We start from the raw sequence: 20,843 nt of genomic DNA on the forward strand, positions 1-20,843 counted from the left end.
ATACCTCATCCAATGACAGTGCAATGTGGTTTCTAAAGAAAAAAATTGTCTCTTGAGGAACGTCTACTGTGAGGGCAAAGTATATTCACATGAGATGCATTGCCCATATCTTAAACTTGGTAGTGCAAGATGGTCTGAAATACTGTTATAGTTCTATCAAGAAGGTTAGGGAGGTGGTCAGATATGTTAGAAACTCTCCTGCTACGCTTAAGAAGTTCAGGGATTTGGCTGATTTGTTGAGTATTGAACAAAGGTCTTCTTTGTGTTTAGATGTTCCAACCAGATGGAACTATAACTATTTGATGTTGCAATCTGCATTGAGTTACCACAATGTGTTTGAATCTTTGGAATCTGATTGTTCATTCAAGTTTGACTTGTGTAATTCTATTCCTGATTTTATGGACTGGGAATCAGTTGGTGGTTTGGTCAAGCTATTAAAATGTTTTTATGAAATGACAATCAGAATTTCTGGTTCTTTGTATGTCACTTCTAACACATTCTTCACAGAGATTTTTGATTTGTACTGCCAATTAAGGGCATGGTGGAAGCTGAAGGGGCAGTGAGTGTTATGGGGAAAAATATGAAGGAAAAATTTGAGAAGTATTGGGGTGATGTAGATAAAATGAATATAATGATTTTCTTTGCAAACATTCTAGACACCATGGACAAATTGGAGTATATGCCTACTCAACTTAATCATATGTATGGTAAGGAAAAGGGTAAACCATACTATGATAATGTACTTGCTGGTTTGACTGGGTTATTTGATGATTATTCTGTTAGTTCTGGTGTCCCTTCTGTTCCTGCTTCTACTCAATCTTCATCTGTCTCTGTTGGTAGTGATTCTTCTTTGTCTGCACATGCCTCTGTTGGTAGGCCACAACATTTACTCAAGTCCCAAATTAAAAAAACAAAGATTGGAGTCTAGGGGTAAGAAAAAAACTGAGTTGGATATATACTTGAGTGAGGAAATAGTTGAAGAGGAAGGCTCATTTGATATACTTAGATGGTGGAAGATTAACTCTGATATATTTCTTATGCTGTCTAAGCTTCCTAGGGATGTCCTTGCCATCCCAATCTCAACTATTGCCTCTGAATCTACCTTCAGTACATTTGGGAGAGTATTGGATCCTTTTAGGAGTTCATTAACTCCAAAAATTGTGGAAGCTTTGGTGTGTACACAGGATTGGCTTAGACAACAAAATACTCCTTTATGTATTGATGAGAATATGGAAGAGTTGGAGAGGTTTGAAAAAGGTAAAAAAGTTTACACTACATTTCCTTTAGTTTTTTCACATTTTACATTCCTTATTTCCAATTAAGGCAGAAGTGTCAAATATGCCCATCTACTACTCTCAAGTGCTCAATTCTCACCACGAACTAAAATATAGTCTAATCAGTCACACTTACCTCCTAAAATTGTTCGATTAGTTTTTTTTTTACAGGTTATCTTCAGGTTACCAATTGAATTGCTGACATGTAATTTTATTAGAATAAAAGTGTATGGTGAGGTGGAAATTACTTCTTAAATATCTGTTGACAGCGTGAACCGTATAAAGTCTCCGAGCGCTGTGCGTGTTCCTCCATTATTTCGATCAGCTTCTCGCCGGAGAAGATGGATAGACAAAAAATCTAGTGGGCAAAACTGTCTGTCTGCCACCCAAAACAGTCGGAAATCACCCCATAAAACACAGCAGCTTAGACAATACAGACGCCGGTTTGATCTTCCTTCTCCAAAACATGTTGCACGGCGGTGGACCAATCCCCCCCTTTACCGGTCAAACTCCAAGACGGTCAACACTGTTTTCAAAAATCCCACCGGAAAAGCACGGTTGAAGATCCCCTGCAATCCTCCTTCAACACTCATCCCCACAAAACACAAGTAAATATTTAGGAAGTGAAGTGCTACTGGAGGCAGATTTTGATGAGCCAGATTCTCTGTGTCTTCATCAAGTTTCCTGGTGTTCAGATAAGTGCTACTGGAGGCAGCTTTGTTTGTGCCAGAATTAGATTTCCTGATGGTTTCGATCTCGGTGTCGGAGCGACGGGCGGCGTTCACGGCTTTCTCGTCCTTGCGAGCGGCGGCGGTTAGCGCCTTCTTGCGAATCACCACAGGCTCCCAGTCTTGCGTTATCCCACTCATCTTTCTCTCTCTCTATCTATCTCATACTTTTCTCTCTCTAAAGAAGATGTTTCAGTTGGACGTGAACCTGAGTGGCACAGAGGACGATGGGATTTTCGCCATGAAAGTGATGTTTTGTTAATTTCGTTATTTTAATGCCACGTAATCATTGCCACATAATCATGACTGGGCCAAGTCAGATTCTACCCGAGGTAACCTGCAAAAAAAGTTAATCGAACAATTTTAAGAAGTAAGTGTGGCTAATTAGATTATATTTTAGTTCGTGGTGGGAATTGAGCACTTGGCAATAGTAGATGGGTCTATTTGACACTTCTGCCTCTAATTAATTGAAAATTGCTTATTTTGCAGAGTTAAGTGGTGATGGTGGAAGTGGGAGGTCTCTTGGTTCTACACTGGCTACGATTCCTATAATGTTATGCTTTACATTACTCATTTACTTAATTACTTGTGTCTGATTTATTGTAAACTTTACACTATTTGACTCAATTGCAAGCTAATCTCACTTGGTTTTTTTTTAGGCCATGGTAACTGATTTTATTAAGTTGCTGGCTTGATCATTTGCTTGCATTGGACCACTGTAAGTATGAATGTATGATAATAGTGAGGTTGCACTAATTTGCCGGCTTGAAGGCTTGGTAACTTTCACCATGTTGCAACCTCAGCCTCTAGTCTCTTGTGCATCTGCTATTCTGGTAATCTGGTTGCCTGTGTTTCTATTTTACTATGTTTGTCCATTTGTCCATTTTCTGTGGCAATGATGAAGCTTCCACCTTTAATCTGAAAAGGATTAAGTTGGTAAGTTGCTCTAAACTTATTGTTTATTATAGCAATTTGCCCTTAACCCAAAATTGATATGAAAAAATGCTTACTGAGTCAACTATATAAGTATATAATAATCCTTTTCCTGTGTTTAATTTAGAATTCTAATGCAGTAATGCTTGCTTATGTACTAATTCTTTTCACTAACTTGTCACAATTTACAGGAAGAAGAGTAGGTGTAAGAAGACTAACTAACTTGCTGTAAAGTGTGAAAGAATTAAATGTGTTAATCTGTATCTTGCTGATCTTCTTCACTGCTTGAATGCTTGACATCACAGTTGTGTATTTTGTAAATCTGTAATAGTGTAATCCATCATTTTGCTGTATTAAATTAAATCCTTTTGGCCTGTAAATCTGTATTAACTTATTAAACTTTTGTTACACACTGTCACACTTAGACAGTTAGACTGTTAATTAATAGACTACTTAATAATACTAATTACTAAGTTAGTATTAGACTATTAGTCTATTAGACTATCAGTTATTAATTGCTAATTTAGTATCATTTTTTCATTTTTGCTTATTCAATTCATGAGCATTTTAGGTTTTTTTTAAATGAATTTTAGGTTTATTTTTAAATTAATTTTTAGTTTTGTTTAAGACTGACTAAAAGTCGGATATCCGACCGGTCCGAACCAAAACGATACACATCAAAACCAAACGGATAAATATTATTTAAACAAAGGGTAGGGTATTTAAAACTACTATCTGATATCTGATCGGAATCCCCCCCCCCCGCCCGTCATCCGAACCGATCCGATCCGTCCGATGCACAGACCTACTCGTGAGTGCGTGATCGGAGATGGAAAAGATACAAAGACAGCAACAAGCAATGGAGGAGATCACTTCGCTAGACCTATTTACCTTCTTTTCGCCTACAAGTGATTGCAAATGGTTCGAAGACACAGGCAGAGCATGTAACAATGGAGACTGAGTGGGAGAATACGACGTAGTGGAGAAGATTGTTTAGTTTTGCTTTGATTTTTTTTATTACTTTTTCACCCTCAGTGCGTGAATTACATTTGAATCAACCGCCCCTTCAAATTCACAATCAACTGATGAGATTCGTTGATGTCCATTGGATAAACGACTGGGATTAAACCTCACGTTTCACCTGGGACATATAAAACAGACGGGTTAGCTCGAAGTCCAGTTTAGGCCTAACTCATTTAGGTTGGTTTGGTTCGGTCTATTTGCTACTATGGCGGATTAGGGTTAGCTCGTTTTATACTACGGACATAGTCAAACTTTAATTTTTGGCCCATGGATCGACTCGACTCGACCCAGCCCGTTGGCCCGTATACTTTTTTAAAAATATATATACATCTATACTTTGAGTAATGACTCATGAGATTATCATATTATAAATTGTGATACTAATTTTATGTCTATTAAATTCTTACGTATTTACTATTTAGCTAGTTAACTTGCGGCCTAACTAGGCAACTAGCATACTAATTAGTAATTACTAATTTAAAATATTTTAAAGTTGTAAAATTTTATTAATGGTGTTACAAATTGAAAAAATCACCCTTACTACTAAGTATTTAGTAGTTGCAATTTATAAACTTATTCTTATTAATGGTGTAACATGAATATTAATTATTGATTTTTTTATTTTCTTGTAATAATTCTTAAGTTAAGTAGTTGAAAATAAATATGTGAACTTGTAAACTAATTTAGAAGGAACACATAACTTAAATTAGTTGATCTATAATTTTTAATATTTTTTTTTTATGTTTAGGACTATGGACCGAGCCAGACTTTAATTTTTATTTTTTGGACTAGGCCAAACTCGGTCCAAACTTTAATTGGACTGGGTCAAACCAACAAAAAATAAATGGGCCAACTCAAGCCTGCCTGTTTGACACCAAGTCATTATTGTGTGGACCATGGTCCGCCGAAGTTGTGTAGACCATATTTTGTATACTGTAAAATAATGTACATTCAATACAAAAATAATGTATACTCAGCACAAAAATAATGTACATCGTACTCAGGGGATGTACATTATTTGTATACTGAGTGTACATTATATTGTATAATGTACATTCAGTACAAAAATAATGTACATTTAGTATATTAAAAATGTACTTTTTGTTATGGTCCACACAATAATTTGCCTTTGACCCCTCTATCTACAGATAATTATGAAGCGTTATGCTGTGGAACTGTGTCCACCTTGCAAGGTATTACTAAACTATATGTTCATAATTATAAAGCTATATGTTCATAATTTTTGAACTTCATATCATAATTGTTGAACTCTATATTCACAATTACAGGACTTTATGTTCATAATTACTAAACTATATGTTCATAATTATAAAGCTATATATTCATATTTTTGAACTTCATATTTACAATTATTGAATCTCTATATTCATAAAGAATTATATGTTCATAATTATATTCACAACTCTATACTCATAATTATAAAACTATATGTTCATAATTTTTGAATTATATATTCATAATTATGAACAATTTTATAATCGTGTCATAGACTTATAGACGCATAGTGGACCTTGTCAAGGATGTGCATTGAGGAACTTTCCAAAAGCACGTGCAAAGGACCTATCAAGGACACGTGTCGAGGATCATTGCAAAAAGACTTAGAAATGAGGATGCTCTTGAACCTCCCGCCAACCATAAAGTCTTTCATGGTTATATCCATCGACCATCAAATACACTCATTTTTTAAAGAAGAAATTATATGAATTGTTAAAGTGGTAAAAATAGTATATGAAAAATGTAATAATATTAGCAGTGTTATATGACTAAATATAGTCAACTTAAAAAGACAAGTACTAAATGCAATACTCTTACAAAAATTATAGTACTAAAAGTGAAATTTCTCATTAGTTAACATTTACTCGTCATACACACAATTATTTATTAAATTTAAAAAATTCATAAGAATTAGTAAAGTGATGATAATATATATGTACTTGAAATAGTGATTATTGTATTAGAGATGGAATTTCTCTCTGATACTCTCTCGGAATCAACTTCGAATAACCCCTCAACGACGGCGACCAATCGTTCACCGGAGGATCAAGACTTGTTGGAGAGAAGTACGAAGAAAACCAAAAGAGACCGTTCCCAGATGGAGCTCCCGAATCAACCTCAAGAACAGTCTAATGTCCAAGAATCCTCTTTGGGAGAAGCAAGGGTGAATACCCCAGATTCAAGTCAGTGGAGAACACCGGCGGCGACACCGAGCCAAGCGTGGAATCGAAGAACCCCCGCCCCACCCCCAGACGAGGAAGAGGCGTCTGATGATGATATGGAACAGGATGGCGTCTCGTACGACTACCCAGTCATTCGCTTAACGAAGGAGGAGAAGGAAAGGCTATGCCGTCCTTGGCGCAGATCCCTAATTCTCCGCCTCTTGGGTCGAACGGTCAGTTATTCTTATATACTACAAAGGCTCCAAAGAATGTGGAGACCTGAGTCTGGCTTCCAACTGATAGCCCTAGACCAGGACTACTTCTTAGCGAAATTTGATTCTCTATCGGATTATGAAGCAGCGAAATATGGGGGACCTTGGACAGTCTTGGATCACTATTTGATTACCCAGGTCTGGAGACCTAATTTCAATCCAAGAAAGAACACAACGGACAAGATTCTGGCGTGGGTGAGATTTCCATCGTTGCCAATAGAGTACTTTGACGACAAATTTTTAAAGAAGATTGGTAAAACGATCAGACGGCCAATTAAGATCGATTATGCGACGAACCTCGCCTCAAAGGGTAAATTTGCGAGAGTCTGCATCGAATTGGACATCACCAAACCGCTATTATCCAGATTTGTGCTGAACTTTGAGGAATGGCCAGTTGAATATGAAGGATTCCACCAAATATGCTTTAAGTGTGGTATGTATGGTCATCGCATAGATGTGTGTGGAAAGATTCATCCCGAGACCTCGGACAAAGAAACAACTGCAGGAGGTTCTGCCACACAATTGCAGAGAGAGGAGCAGGTTCAGAAACATAAGGAAAAATATGGGGAATGGATGTTAGTTACTAGAAAGCCAAGAAGGAACCAGCAGAGGGTTCCAAACTATCAAGGTGCCCCTGGGGACCTAAGGAGACAAAAAGAGCCACAGACCAATGGGGAACCAAGCCAGGCGAATGTAGCAACGCATTCCAGGTTTGGAGCTCTCCAAGATCTAGAAGACCCCAATGGAAACCAACTTCAGCAGGAACAAGCCATCCTATCGCCGTCCCAACAGCCTAACCTCCCGAGAATAAGGACGAATTACAGAGGCCCCCGACAAACTATAGCCCAGAATATAGAGACAGAGCCAAGACCGGAGGACCAACCTCTACCTCCCAGACAACCCCCGCCAACTCGTGGTGCCTTTAGAGGTCGTGGGGGGAGGGGCGTTCAACCCAACCGTGCGGCAGCGGCACCTGAGCACACTGTTGTTCGTGGCTCAAGAAGGGGAGGACAAATTGAGAATACCACAGTATACCACATGGATGCACAGCCGGATTCCCCAATGCTTGCTGACTTTGAGAATTCTTTCAAGGATGATCCCCCAGATAGAACACAAGCACCATTCCCACATCTTGAAGCACAACCTGGACCTTCATTGGGCGCAGGCGTAGGAAATTTGTTTAAAGAAGTACCCCCAGACGTATCACGGACATCCGAGACACCTACTGATCCTCCGGATCCGACTATGCAAGTTGAATTTAGTTCTGTTGACCTTAATGGTCATGCTGCGGATTCCCGTATACGCCATTGAGCGTTTCTGCTTTCTCCCCTTTCTTTATAATTTTTTTGGTTTGGAATTGCCAGGGTGCAGCCTCCAAAGGGTTTAGGCGCTCCCTTAAACAATTCTTAAGCTTACATAAACCTCTGTTTATTTGTCTCCTAGAGCCCAAGGTCTCAGGTTCTCAAGCTAACGAGATCTGCTCTAACTTAGAATTTGACGAGTGGGTTAGGGTTGAAGCCATTGGCTTCTCCGGTGGTATTTGGATCCTATGGAAGTCCTCTGTTTCCATTCACATTCTATATACTCACCCTTAGTTTATATCCCTGCAGGTACAAGAAGGCCGTGAAGAACCCTGGTTTCTATCAGTTGTGTATGGAAGCCCCAACAGCAGCCTCAGAAAATGCTTATTCTCAGATCTTTCAGGACAGTTTTTCGACCCCCAAGGACCTTGGTTAGCTGTGGGCGATTTCAACGCGGTAACTTGCCACGAAGAAGTTAATAATCCAGAGACATTTTCGCTTTCAAGATCCGCTGATTTCAACCAATGGGTATTCATAGAGGGCCTGATCGACTTAGGATATAGAGGTTCAAAGTTCACTTGGATGAGAGGAATTGATTCCACTTCGTTCAAAGGCGCCCGTCTAGATCGTGGACTTGCCAACATTGAATGGAGGAGTTTATTCCCCAATGCGGCCTTACACCATCTACCAATGATCCAATCCGATCATTCTCCGCTACTAGTGAGCACGTGTGAAACCCCGCAACTACCGGTGGACAGGAACTTTCGTTTTAACATGGCCTGGGCGAACCACGACACCTTCCAGGCCTTAATCAATTCATGCTGGAAGAGCGACAAAAATCTAGACTCAAATAAGGCTGCCTTGGCAGAGGCCCTCTCAGTTTGGAATAAAGACACGTTTGGTAATATCTTCTAAAGAAAGAAACGCCTCCTAGCTAGATTAGGTGGCATCCAACGTAGCTTAACACTGGGAGTAAGATCGGACCTTATTTGATTGGAACGCCGCCTGCGAAAGAACTCGAAGACACTTTGCACCAAGAAGAATTAATCTGGTTCCAACGTTCTCGCGAACAGTGGATTACCTCGGGAGATCTTAATACTAGTTTTTACCATTTGGCCACTACCATCAAGGGCAGCAAACCGAAAATTGAGTCACTTAAGGACATGAATGGGAGCATCTACATAGGAAAGGAATCGATAAAGAGTCTAGTTCAAGAATTCTTCATGGATCTCTTTTCAGCAGAAAGCACTACAACTGAGACTTCTCTACCACGAGGCAGATTTCCACCTCTTAGCACCCATGACTGGAACTCTGTCAACCTGCCTATCAGTCATGAGGATGTAAAGCTTGCTCTGTTTGATATGGCCCCTTGTAAGGCTCCGGGCCCCGATGGGTTCACAGCAGGCTTCTACCAAAAAACATGGGATTCTACTGGAGACAGCTTAGTGAAATTTGCTAAGAAATTTTTTGATGAAGGTACTCTCACCATCGGCAGTAATGATACAGTGTTATCACTCATACCAAAAGTCCCAATCCCGGATAGCGTGAACCAATTCCGACCTATTGGATTATGCAATGTGTCCTACAAGGTTCTGACAAAGATCATGGTATCACGCCTCAAAGGCATTGCAAAAAAGCTTGTGGGAAACCATCAATCAAGTTTCATACCGGGGAGGCAAATATCTGACAACATCCTGGCCTACCAAGAGATCTTAAATTCCATGAACAACAAGAAAGGAAGAACAGGCTGGATCATGTTGAAAGTGGACCTAGAGAAAGCGTACGACAGATTATCTTGGGACTTCTTAGCTGACACCCTCCAAGATATAGGATTCAATGACAATTGGAAAAGAAACATCCTAGAATGCATAACATCTGCGAGACTTGCTGTTTTGTGGGAAGGTCAAAGGACTGACTGGTTCGAGCCCGGGAGGGGTTTGAGACAGGGAGACCCTATTTCCCCATTACTTTTTGTTTTGTGTATTGAAAGACTGAGTCACCTAGTAGAAGCCTCAGTAAATAGTGGTCGCTGGAAAGGGATCAAAATCAATAGACATGCCCCTAATTTGACTCATTTATTTTTTGCAGACGATCTAATCTTCTTTGGAGAAGCATCAAATCAACAGGCTATGGAGATGAAAGAGTGCATTGACACATTCTGCTCGGCATCAGGCCAGAAGGTGAGCCTTCAGAAATCATCTTTGTTCTTCTCCAAAAACACATCAGCAGAACAGCAGCAAAGCATCATGGAAACATTAGGAATCCAGAACGTCACTAATATGGGAAGATATTTAGGCGTTCCGTCCATCCATGGTAGAATGAAGAATGAGAACTTCTCTGGAGTAATAGAGAATATACAATCCCGTCTAGCAGGCTGGAAATCGAAGTCCTTATCATTGGCTGGACGTCATGCCCTAGCCCAATCTGTGTTGACTTCCATCCCTTATTTTACCATGCAAACAATGTTATTACCAGCCGGGGTCATAACTGGTATAGAGAAGCTGATTCGAGACTTCCTCTGGGGGGAGCACTGAAGAGACAAGGAAATGCCACCTTGTTAATTGGGAAACCATCACGAATAACAAAGCTAATGGTGGACTGGGTCTGCGAAATTTGAAACTGATGAATGTAGCCTTCTTAGCAAAACTGGCTTGGAGGCTAGCCCAAGATGAAGACTGCATTTGGGTCAAGCTTCTCCAAGCAAAGTATGGTGCGAAACCTTCGGACAGGACGACCTGGAAACTCAGGAGCACCAGCTCAAATCCCTGGAAAGGAATCATGAAAGCTCTCCCAATTCTCCAATCAGGCCTCAAGCGTCTAGTTAGAAATGGATCAAACACCCTTTTCTGGGTAGATAAATGACTAGTTGACAGTCCATTAAAAGACCTGGTTACGGGGATCCCTCCTACCGAGCTAACAAGAACCGTATCCAGCTACTAGAGTTCAAATACGGGATGGCACTGGGACCAGGTAAACCAATTTCTCCCTACGAATATACTCAGCAAGCTGGCTTCTTTCTTAATATGTGATGAACCGGAAGCCCCAGACCTACTTGGATGGGATCTCGAACCTAACGACACATTCTCTGTTAGCTCGACATATAACATCGCCCTGGGTACAAGGGAGTCCTTGGTAGCCACCAAGTGGAATAGCATTTGGAAACTCAAAATTCCCAATCGAATTCGCTTCTTCCTATGGCTCCTAAGGCATGAAAGGATAATGACAAATCAAAATCAATTTAAAAGAGGCCTAGCCAGCAACGACAAATGTTGGCTTTGTATAAGCTGTACAGAAGACACTGACCACATTATGCGCCTCTGCCCGGCTGCGGAGGAAGTGTGGAAAGCCATGATCCCCATGGCACATGAAAGGCTGAGGAATCGCTCATTTAAAAATTGGTTAGATGATGGAATCACACTCAAGGACAAGGGCTGTCATCCATACCAAGACAGAATAATCTTTGCAGTCACAGCATGGTGGGTGTGGAAGTGGCGAAACAATGCCATTTTCAATGGAAAAGTAATCCCGATTGAGTCCAAAACTGCAATCATTAAAGCTCAGGTTAACGACATCATAGGAGCCTTTGATAGAGCTAGAGGTTCAAAACCAGCAAGCTCTTCGCTGGACTGGAAAAAGTTCACATGGATAAAACCTCCGGACAACACGATCAAAGTCAATGTAGATGGATCAGTCTTCCCATCCTCCTTTGCAGCCGGATGTGGGGGAGTTATGAGAGATAGCTTGGGGGAATGGAAACATGGCTTTATGGCAACTATCGGCTCATGTACTCCGTTGGAAGCGGAAGCTTGGGCCCTGCTCAAAGGAATCCAACTTTCCATAGAGCTGGGTTTCACCCGAGTTCACTTCGAAAGCGATTCAAAGGAAGCAGTCGAATTTGTTAACAGCACTGCTTCCCCTCGCATTGCAGCTCACAACATCATGATTGCTTGCAGGAATGAACTTAAAAGATTTGAATGCTGGCAGGTCACGCACATTACCAGGGAACTAAACAATGTAGCTGATGCACTGGCAAAGTTATCTCACCACTCCAGCAGAGGCCTGCATAGAATACATGAGCCCCTGATATCATTAGAGGTCACTTAGAAGACGATCTGGATGAATTCCCCTTGTGGCGGAATACTAATATACCTGTATAATTTGTACTTTGGGTCTCCCCCTTCCTCTCAGATATATATATATATATATATATATATATATGTACTTGTATTTGAATGCGTGATGTCCCTTCCTTCTTCCTTAGGGATATTTGTACACTTGAAATTAAAATTTATTATTTTGTCTAATTATTACAAACAATAGCTCCTAACAGTAAGTAATAATCAATTTGGTGGTTACAAAATGCTATAAATCCTATAATATATTAAATAATGAAATGTATTTTCAAAAAAAAATTAAATAATGAAATGTATTTTCAAAAAAAAAAATAATGAAATGTTTATCTATAAATTGAGAACTTTAGCCAAGAACGTTGTCTGCAAATTAAATCCCAATGAAGGGTAGGTTGAGGACGAATTCATGTTGTGGACTTGTGGTTCTTGAGGATAATTAAGAACCAAATCAAAGCTCATGGAGATAATTTTTTTTTAGTCTCCTTAATTATATGATTATCCATTAATTTTTCCATTAAATATTATCTTCTCCGTTAATATTATTATAATTCCCCGTTAACATTCCCTTCACAAAATGACTACATCACGGTACATTCATGCATACATACCATAAAAATCTGAGCAGTAAGTGTAAACAATTCAAACACTGACCAAACTTGGACACACAAATCAGTAGAAATTGATGTCCTTGTGTAATAATAATAATAACAATCACTAAGGATACTTTTGTCATTTCTTCTATTTTTTCCTTTCCCATAAGCATTTAAATGTCAATTCAACAAAAGGAAGGAATTGCAATTCCCTCCAACAAAAACAATGTTTTTTTTTTTGAAAGTTACTAGCTCTATTACATTGTAGTATCTGTTCATATACTTTCTCAACCTACTAAAACACAAAGAACCAGTAAAGCCTCCACTGAGGCTCGAACTCATAATCTTCCAAATGGAAGTCCAACCCGAGTACTATTAGACCACATAGTCCTGGTTCCAACAAAAACAATGTAATTGAAGCCTTTATTGAATTACAACTCAATTACATTCAATCAAACGGGGCCATGTTAGTCTTTCATGATTATATCCCTCAATCATAAAATACAATCATTTTTTTAAAGAAAAAATAATATAAATTAATTACTAAAGTGGTAAAAATATGTACTACGGAGTATATAAAAAATGTGACAATATAGACAAAGTTATAATACTTAATATGATCAAAGTGAAAGGAAAATACTAAATATAATACTATCACAATAATCATAAAATTAAAAATGAAATTTTTTTTATTAGTTAATGTTTACTCTCAGATACGATTATTTATTTAAGGAAAAAAAAAAAGGAACAAATAGTAAAAATCATCAAAGTGATACTATGTATCTATGTATGTAAGCATATGCAACTATGCAAGTTGATAATTAATTTCTTAATGCAAGTATGCAACATAGAGTATGATTAGAGGCCATGGAGAAATTCCACCTTATTCTCTAGAGGGCGGTTCGCACGCAGCCTTTGGTTTTCTCAAAAGCTAAATTGATGACTTCATTTATTTATTTATCCATCTATTTTTAAAAAATTTCAAGTCAAGAATTGAAGTTTGTGTGCCAACTCACAAACATTAATTTTTGTTAAGAATCCTTAATTGAGGATTAGTCTATGTACGGGTTTAAATGTACCTCCTACAGTACGTTAGGATCTGCTCAAGACACTTCGTGATATGATAAAAAAATATTAATTTTTATTCAGTTTCTATTCACTATTTGCAACAATTAATTAAGAAAACACTAAATTAAATGCCCACTAAATATATTTAAAATAAAAAACTGTCGAAAAATTACATATTTCTTATCACTAAAAAAGTGATCAAAAATTTAAGATTTGTCTCTTAAACTTTTTCAATTATCATTTGAAGTGGTTCGAAAGTGGTTAAAAGTTTTGATTACTTTTGAAAGTTGGTCCAAAAAATTGAAAATATGACAAAAATTCAAATTTTAATAATTTTTTTTCTCGATATAAGAAAGTAAGTTGAGGAAAAAAGAGTGAAGAGAGGATTCAAAAAGAGAAAGAAAGAAAAGATAGAGGAGGAGGTGGTGAACGATACCGGTCACTAATAATTTGGCGAAAAATTCAAAGTTTGATAATTTTTTCTTCTCGATATAAGAAAGTAAGGTGAGGAAAAAGGAGTGAAGAGAGGATTCAAAAAGAGAAAGAAAGAAAAGATAGAGGAGGAGGTGGTGAACAATACCGGCCACTAATTTTTCTTCTTCTTCTTCTTTGTTTTCATGCATATTTGTGTTTTTACTGGTGAAAAGAAACACACGTCTCTGAATTTTGTCGACCGGTAAAACACAACTCTTTCTCTATGCTTTTACGGGTATGCTACCAACATATATATTTCCTAGTATGGACCTAGTTTGGCTTTTGTTAGAATGCTATGCCTGGTTGTCCCAATTTTTTTTTTTTTTCCGCAACCATCACTAATTTTTAATTTTTTAAAACTTTCTGATCACTGAAAAAGTGATTGAAATTTTGAGTATTTTCAATAATGGAAATTAGTATTACTTCTAGCTAGCTAGGTATACATACATAATTTAATTACTATATTGATTGATTAATAAATACATGATAATTACAAAGTAATAATTTTAAAAGGATAAATATAATATTTTTAGAGTTGATTTCTATCATTTGAGTATGCATGTGCATTAATTATATCTACACGTTGTAGCATAGTAGACATAGGAGTATATTTTATTATATGTTTTACAATAATTTACAATATCTTATTTAAAATTTTAATTTAGAAAGGGTATACGGATCCCAAAATTAAAGACAACTGCCCTTGTGCATCTAGTATGGTGTACTATACGTCCATATATATATATATATATATATATATATATATATATATATATATATGTGTGTGTGTGTGTGTGTGTGTGTGTGTGTGTGTGTGTGTGTGTGTGTGTGTGTGATCATAGGTTATTAATTACTATTTGGTCCATAGTTGACAATGCATATACCAACCCTAAACCGTAATATTACTCGTACTTCCATAATAAAAGTTTCACTTGATATTATGATCAATTAATTTTATTTTATTTTTCAAAAGGGGCGGAGAATTTCGAAAGAAATCAAGGAGATTTATGACTCAATAGTAACCTTTTGTGTTCTGGGAACTCCAATTGGGTCACTACCCTAAAGAACATGTACATCAGTACAAGTCTCAATGAGGACTGACGGAGTACAATCATCCCCTATCATCATGGTTGCAAAAATCGCGTCCGGTCGCGTCGAGGAACGTCAAAATTGACCTCCTCTGCGGCCGGGCGCCTAGGCGGCCGTACCCCGGTTTATTCTTTTATTTTTTTTATTTTTGGTGAATAACCCCTAAAAAAATAAAAAAAAATTTAAAAGAAATTAAAAATAAAAAATAAAAAATTGAGCGCGCTGAGCGCCTAGCGTCTTTTTCAACACTGCCTATCACATGTTCAGTGTCTCCTTAGTTAATTATGAAAATTAAATCATTTTATCATTTAAAATTTAAGCAACCACATATATCATGCGTATTAGACAATTTTAGTCACAAAGAATAACTAAATTATTTATGGCGCTACATTGTAATATAGTCAATAGCATTCAAAAAAAAATTAATTATTTATGGCGCTAAATAATCACTTTCAACAAAACTTGAAGGGTGAACATTTTTTCTAAGGGAGAACGGTAATTTTAGTCTCTCAATTATACTAGAATAATCAACTTAGTTCTTTTAATTATACATGTGATCCCATTTAGTTCCTAAATTGTTTGGGTGGTAGTCATTTTAATCTTTCACATCAAATAGTTGTTCAAATTAACGGTTATGGGAGTATAAATATGTAAACTCATCAGTTTCCTCCCAAAGCACACATCAAATAAGTAAAAAATAGATTTTAAGTCAAAAGCATCATGCATTAACTTTGTTTTATCTGTAAATTCATTTAAATACTCCTTAGCGAATAAAATTAATTGAAATTTCTAATTATACCAAATATATTATTTTTGCAAACTAGCACCAGTAATCCAATTGCACTTGATACACTACCAACAAAAAAGAAGCGGACAAGCAAGGAAGATGAAGACAATGACAAACTTATGCAAAAGAAAATTAACAAAACTTAGAGAATTGAAGGTGATTTGTTTGTATGCTTAAGGTGCGTGGTTTGTGTACTTAAGGTGCGCCATTTTAATGCTTAATGTGCGTTTTTTGTGTTAACCGCATAACCGCACGGGAAGCTATCTCTGCACTAGAACTCATCCCTATATATATATATATATATATATATATATATATATATATATACTTAAGGTGCGCCATTTTAATGCTTAATGTGCGTTTTTTGTGTTAACCGCATAACCGCACGGGAAGCTATCTCTGCACTAGAACTCATCCCTATATATATATATATATATATATATATATATATATATATATATATATATATATTTATTTATTTATTTATTTATTTATTTATTTATTTTTTTGGTCATTCAGATACTTGGGGTTATTAGTTGTTTTGGTTATTCAATATTGAAAATTATAAAATATACTCTCAACTTTATAAATTTGTGAAAGTTTTAGTCTTTCAACGAACCCAAAAAAAAAATGTTTAGGTTCATATACTTTCATGGGCATTTTATTATATTTGGATGAAATTTCTAAATTTGAAAGAAATAACCCTCACGGAATTTTGTTTAGTTTATCTGTTTATGTACTCATTGTTATATTGTGTATTTGTGTTGTTAGCTTTTCTATAAACCGGCACAGTCGTGATATCGTGGACAGCGGTGTACGTGCATTGCGGTCAAAATGGCGCCGTTTCTTCAAGTAAAGAAATGGCGCGCCGTTACTATTAACGGAGTGCACATTTTTTTATGTGTTAATTACCAACTGAAACTACAATGTATTTAAACTGAAACTACAGTGTATCTAAACCGACACTGCCTCACGTATTATTTTATATATTATCAAATGAAACTGCAGTTATATCAAAATGATATTGTAGTTGTGGTGAAATAAAACTGCAGTTTATATAAAATGAAACTGAATAACATTTCACATATTTTAGTGTATATTGTGCAATGAAACTGTAGTTATATCGAAATGATCATGTAGTTGTGTTTTAATGAAACTATAGTGTATATAAAATAAAATTAAATAACATTTTCACATATTTGAGTGTATAAATGTCGAATGAAACTGTAGTTGTGTTGAACTGAAACTGCAGTGTATACAAAATGAAACTGAATAACAGAGTTACTTTTTACAAAACGGTGCGAAACAGATGCCGTTTATTTTCATTAAACAAAACGACGTCGTTTTGAAGCTCGGTGTATAATTTACGAAATCGACAGTCGTTGGCCCACTGTACATGGTCTGGCAAGTTATATTGTGGACCGCGGTGCATAATGGATTATGAACCGAGCTTCTAAACGATGTCGTTTTGTTTAATGAAAAGAAACGACACCCGTGCCGTTTCGCATTGTTCCGCAAAGAGTAACTCTATTATTCAGTTTCATTTTGTATACACTGTAGTTTCATTTCAACACAACTACAATTTCATTTCGATATAACTACAGTTTCATTCGATATTTATAACAACACTCAAATATGTGAAACTGTTATTTTATTTTATTTTATATACAGTTATACACTATAGTTTCATTAAAACACAATTACATTATCATCTCGATATAACTACAGTTTCATTGCACAATATACACTCAAATATGTGAAATGTTATTCAGTTTCATTTTATATACACTGTAGTTTCATTTCAACACAACTACAGTTTCATTTCAATTCAATTGCAATTTCATTTGATAATATAAAAATAATATATGAGGCAGTGTCAATTTAGATACACTGTTGGTAGGATATATCCCGACCGACATGAGTTTGGCTTTCCTTGTTGTTTGTGCAGGATCTTTAGGTTGGGCGTTGTTCATCCAGAGCGGTCGGACTCGACCGCCAGACTTCCCGATCGATGTTTCTTCCCGGTCCTCATGCCTTCATTTCGTAAAGAGACAAAGACGATGAAGAGAGGCACGTGGCAATGCTATGCGTTGACAGAGAGGGTTCGCCGGGTGAAGACGCGTGGAGGCTACGTGGGTTACATGCCGGTAGGCCGGAAGTTTGTCTCCGGCCAAAGGCTATAAGTACCCACGGCGGCTACAGTAAGGGGGACTTTTGGACGATCAATAGGTTATTTACAGAGCTGCCCGACCGCAGTCAGTCGGCCCTCGTGATAACCATCTAGATTGTACTAGGACTCATTTTGATCAATAAAATCCCCTTCTATTATTATATTTGTCCTCATTCAGTACTTTGACCGCATAACGTGGGTATTTGTACTATCATTTTGGCGCCGTCTGTGGGGACCCGGTACGAAAAGCTATTGTAGACGAGTACCAGATCCCAATCATCAACATGTTCCCATTCATGTACCAAGCACCGGAGGATGAGGAAGCAAGTTCATCCGACCACAACTACACTCAACACCAGGGTCAGACAGTGGACCTCAATCTCAACCTTTCACCTCCACGATCGGCAGCTCCCAACCCGGTCAATTATATTCAACCGACATATCCAACGCCCGGTCAACAGTATCTATTCCCGGCGAGTTATCTATATGCAGTTCCACCTCCTTAATATGGTTGTTGGCCAGGGACACCAATGTATTATCCACCGGCGGGTGACTCGCCTTACATGCCTGCGTACACGACTCCAGCTTCCGCTCCCCCGAACCAACCGACCATGCCGACTGAGCCCGAGCTTCAGCCCGGTCCCCGGACTAGGCGCTCGGCTCGCTCGAGGTTGGGATCGCAGGGGGCCGAGGTCATGGAGGAACCACGGCAAGAAACCCTTGTTCAGGCGGATGAAGAGGCCGAGTTAGAAGCCAATCGAGCGAGTGCATTTGAGCGACTCCGACCAGCAATGAGGCAAAGATTGGGACCGCAGGATCCAAATAGGCGCTCGGTTGATTCTCCCATGCGAGCAGCCAATCAATCAGGGTCGTCAGGACATAGTGGGTCTCAAGCACATCGTCGCTGCCGGGCTCGGGAACCAGCCCGTACGGTCGAGCAAGACTAGACCCGAGGAATGTTAAACGACCTCCGCGCAGAATTCACTCGCTGGCAGAACGAGCATGCCTCAAGGCCTCCTCCCGATCATACCGCTTCATTATTGCGGACACCCTTCATGGTGGAGACCATGGCTCAACCTTACCCGCTTGATTTGCGAATCCCTGGAAACAAAGAATATGACAGCCGGACAGACCCGGAGGTCCACATCAACACTTACTATGACAATATGCTGATGATGGCCGTAACTGACTTTGTGATGTGCCGGGCTTTTTACTCGACGCTTTCCGGTCGGGCAGGTGAGTGGTTCAGAACATTGCAACCGGGGTCTATTTCTGATTTCGCTAGTTTGGCGACGAAGTTCACTCGGAAGTTTGTCACTTCCAAAGTTGTCCGGAAGCCTTACATGTACCTCGAGAAGGCTAAGCAGTTGGAAGGAGAAAGCTTGACTGATTTCTTAGTCAAGTGGAAGGCGACGGTCGGAGAGGTCGAGCCCATGGACGACCTAACAGCCATTCACATGCTACATATTTCTCTCCGAGCGGGTTATTTGTATCAGTATTTTATACTCCACCCGCCTACCACCTATGAGGAAGCGCTCCGAAGAGTGACGGATTATGCCAATGCTGGAGAAGCAAATGCCGTCAAACGCTCCCAAGAGGTCGGATCTTCCCGGAAAGCTTCCGGTCGGTCGGATAACAGGTCGGGCGAAGACCATCCCCGACCCCGAGCACGACCGGGAAATTTCACGGCGTTAAACCGATCGGCTGCAGAAGCCATGCAATATGCTCAGTCCTGCAACCTCATTCGTCTACCTCATCCGAGACCGGATGGGAAGGATAAGTCGAAACATTGTGCTTATCATCGGTGTGCTGGGCATGACACGGAGGAGTGTACACATTTGAAACAATTGTTGGAAGACTTGCTCCAGTTGGGGAAGTTGGATAAGTGTGTGGGGAAGCGAGAAGAGAACAAGAGACCATCCGAGAGGAAAGATCACAGACGCTCCAATCGCCCCGATCGATCAAACCAGGACCGGAGAGATCAAGACCGGCGAGATCCCGACCCCCCGTCTGGCAATCGGCAAACATCAAAGCCGACCATTCATGTTATATTCGGGGGCTTGGAAGATGCTTCCCAAGCTCGAAACCCTTGCCCGGTCGCGATCGTCGACTCCCGGGAAACCGGTAAGAGGCAGAAAATGGAGCCGATCACCTTCTCTCTCGAAGATCAACCCGAGAGCAGAGACACTTGGATGGAAGCGCTTGTTGTTACGATCGACATCATGAGAGTCGACGTACAAAGGGTGATGGTAGACACCGAGAGTAGTGTTAATGTCCTTTATTTGGACGTTTTCAAGAAGCTAAAACTTGACCGCCGGGAGCTGATTCCGGTCGGTGTACCCTTGTCGGGATTTACCGGGGCTACCATCCGCCTCGAAGGAAAAATCGTCCTCCCGGTCGAGCTAGGAACTCCGCCTAAGTCAGTCAAGACGGAGATGGAATTTGTGGTCGTGAATCTTCACTGCGTTCACAACGTGATCTTAGGCCGCCCGGCCATCAAGAAGGTCGGGGGAATTATATCTATGCCTCACATGTGCATGAAGTTTCCTACCCCGACTGGGGGTTGGAGTTCTACGCGGTAACATTCAGTCGGCCACAAAGTGCTATACACGAGCAGTTAATCGGCGAGACGCGGGTTCGTCCCGAGTAAACACAATCATCCGGGAGGCTGTTAAGGACCGGAAAGAACAACCAGAGCCATCCGAAGAGATAGAGGAGGTTCCCTTGTCGGAAGATCGGCCGGAGAGAAAGATAAAGATCGGTTGGGCCCTTACCCCTGAATTGCGATTGGAAGTGTTAGTGTTTTAATTGCTCAAAAAACCCCCAA

At 39.1% G+C, this 20,843-nt stretch overlaps 1 protein-coding gene across 1 annotated transcript; it reads left to right on the forward strand.

The window, feature by feature from the left end:
• The first annotated feature begins 18,972 nt into the window (after positions 1-18,972).
• On the forward strand, positions 18,973-20,598 carry LOC109176746. Its single transcript, XM_019326138.1, has one exon. It carries the CDS (start codon positions 18,973-18,975, stop codon positions 20,596-20,598), a length of 1,626 nt encoding a protein of 541 aa, XP_019181683.1.
• Positions 20,599-20,843: the final 245 nt, after the last annotated feature.

This window comes from Ipomoea nil, unplaced genomic scaffold, assembly GCF_001879475.1.
Source record: "Ipomoea nil cultivar Tokyo-kokei standard unplaced genomic scaffold, Asagao_1.1 scaffold0755, whole genome shotgun sequence".
Taxonomy (NCBI): Eukaryota; Viridiplantae; Streptophyta; class Magnoliopsida; order Solanales; family Convolvulaceae; genus Ipomoea; species Ipomoea nil.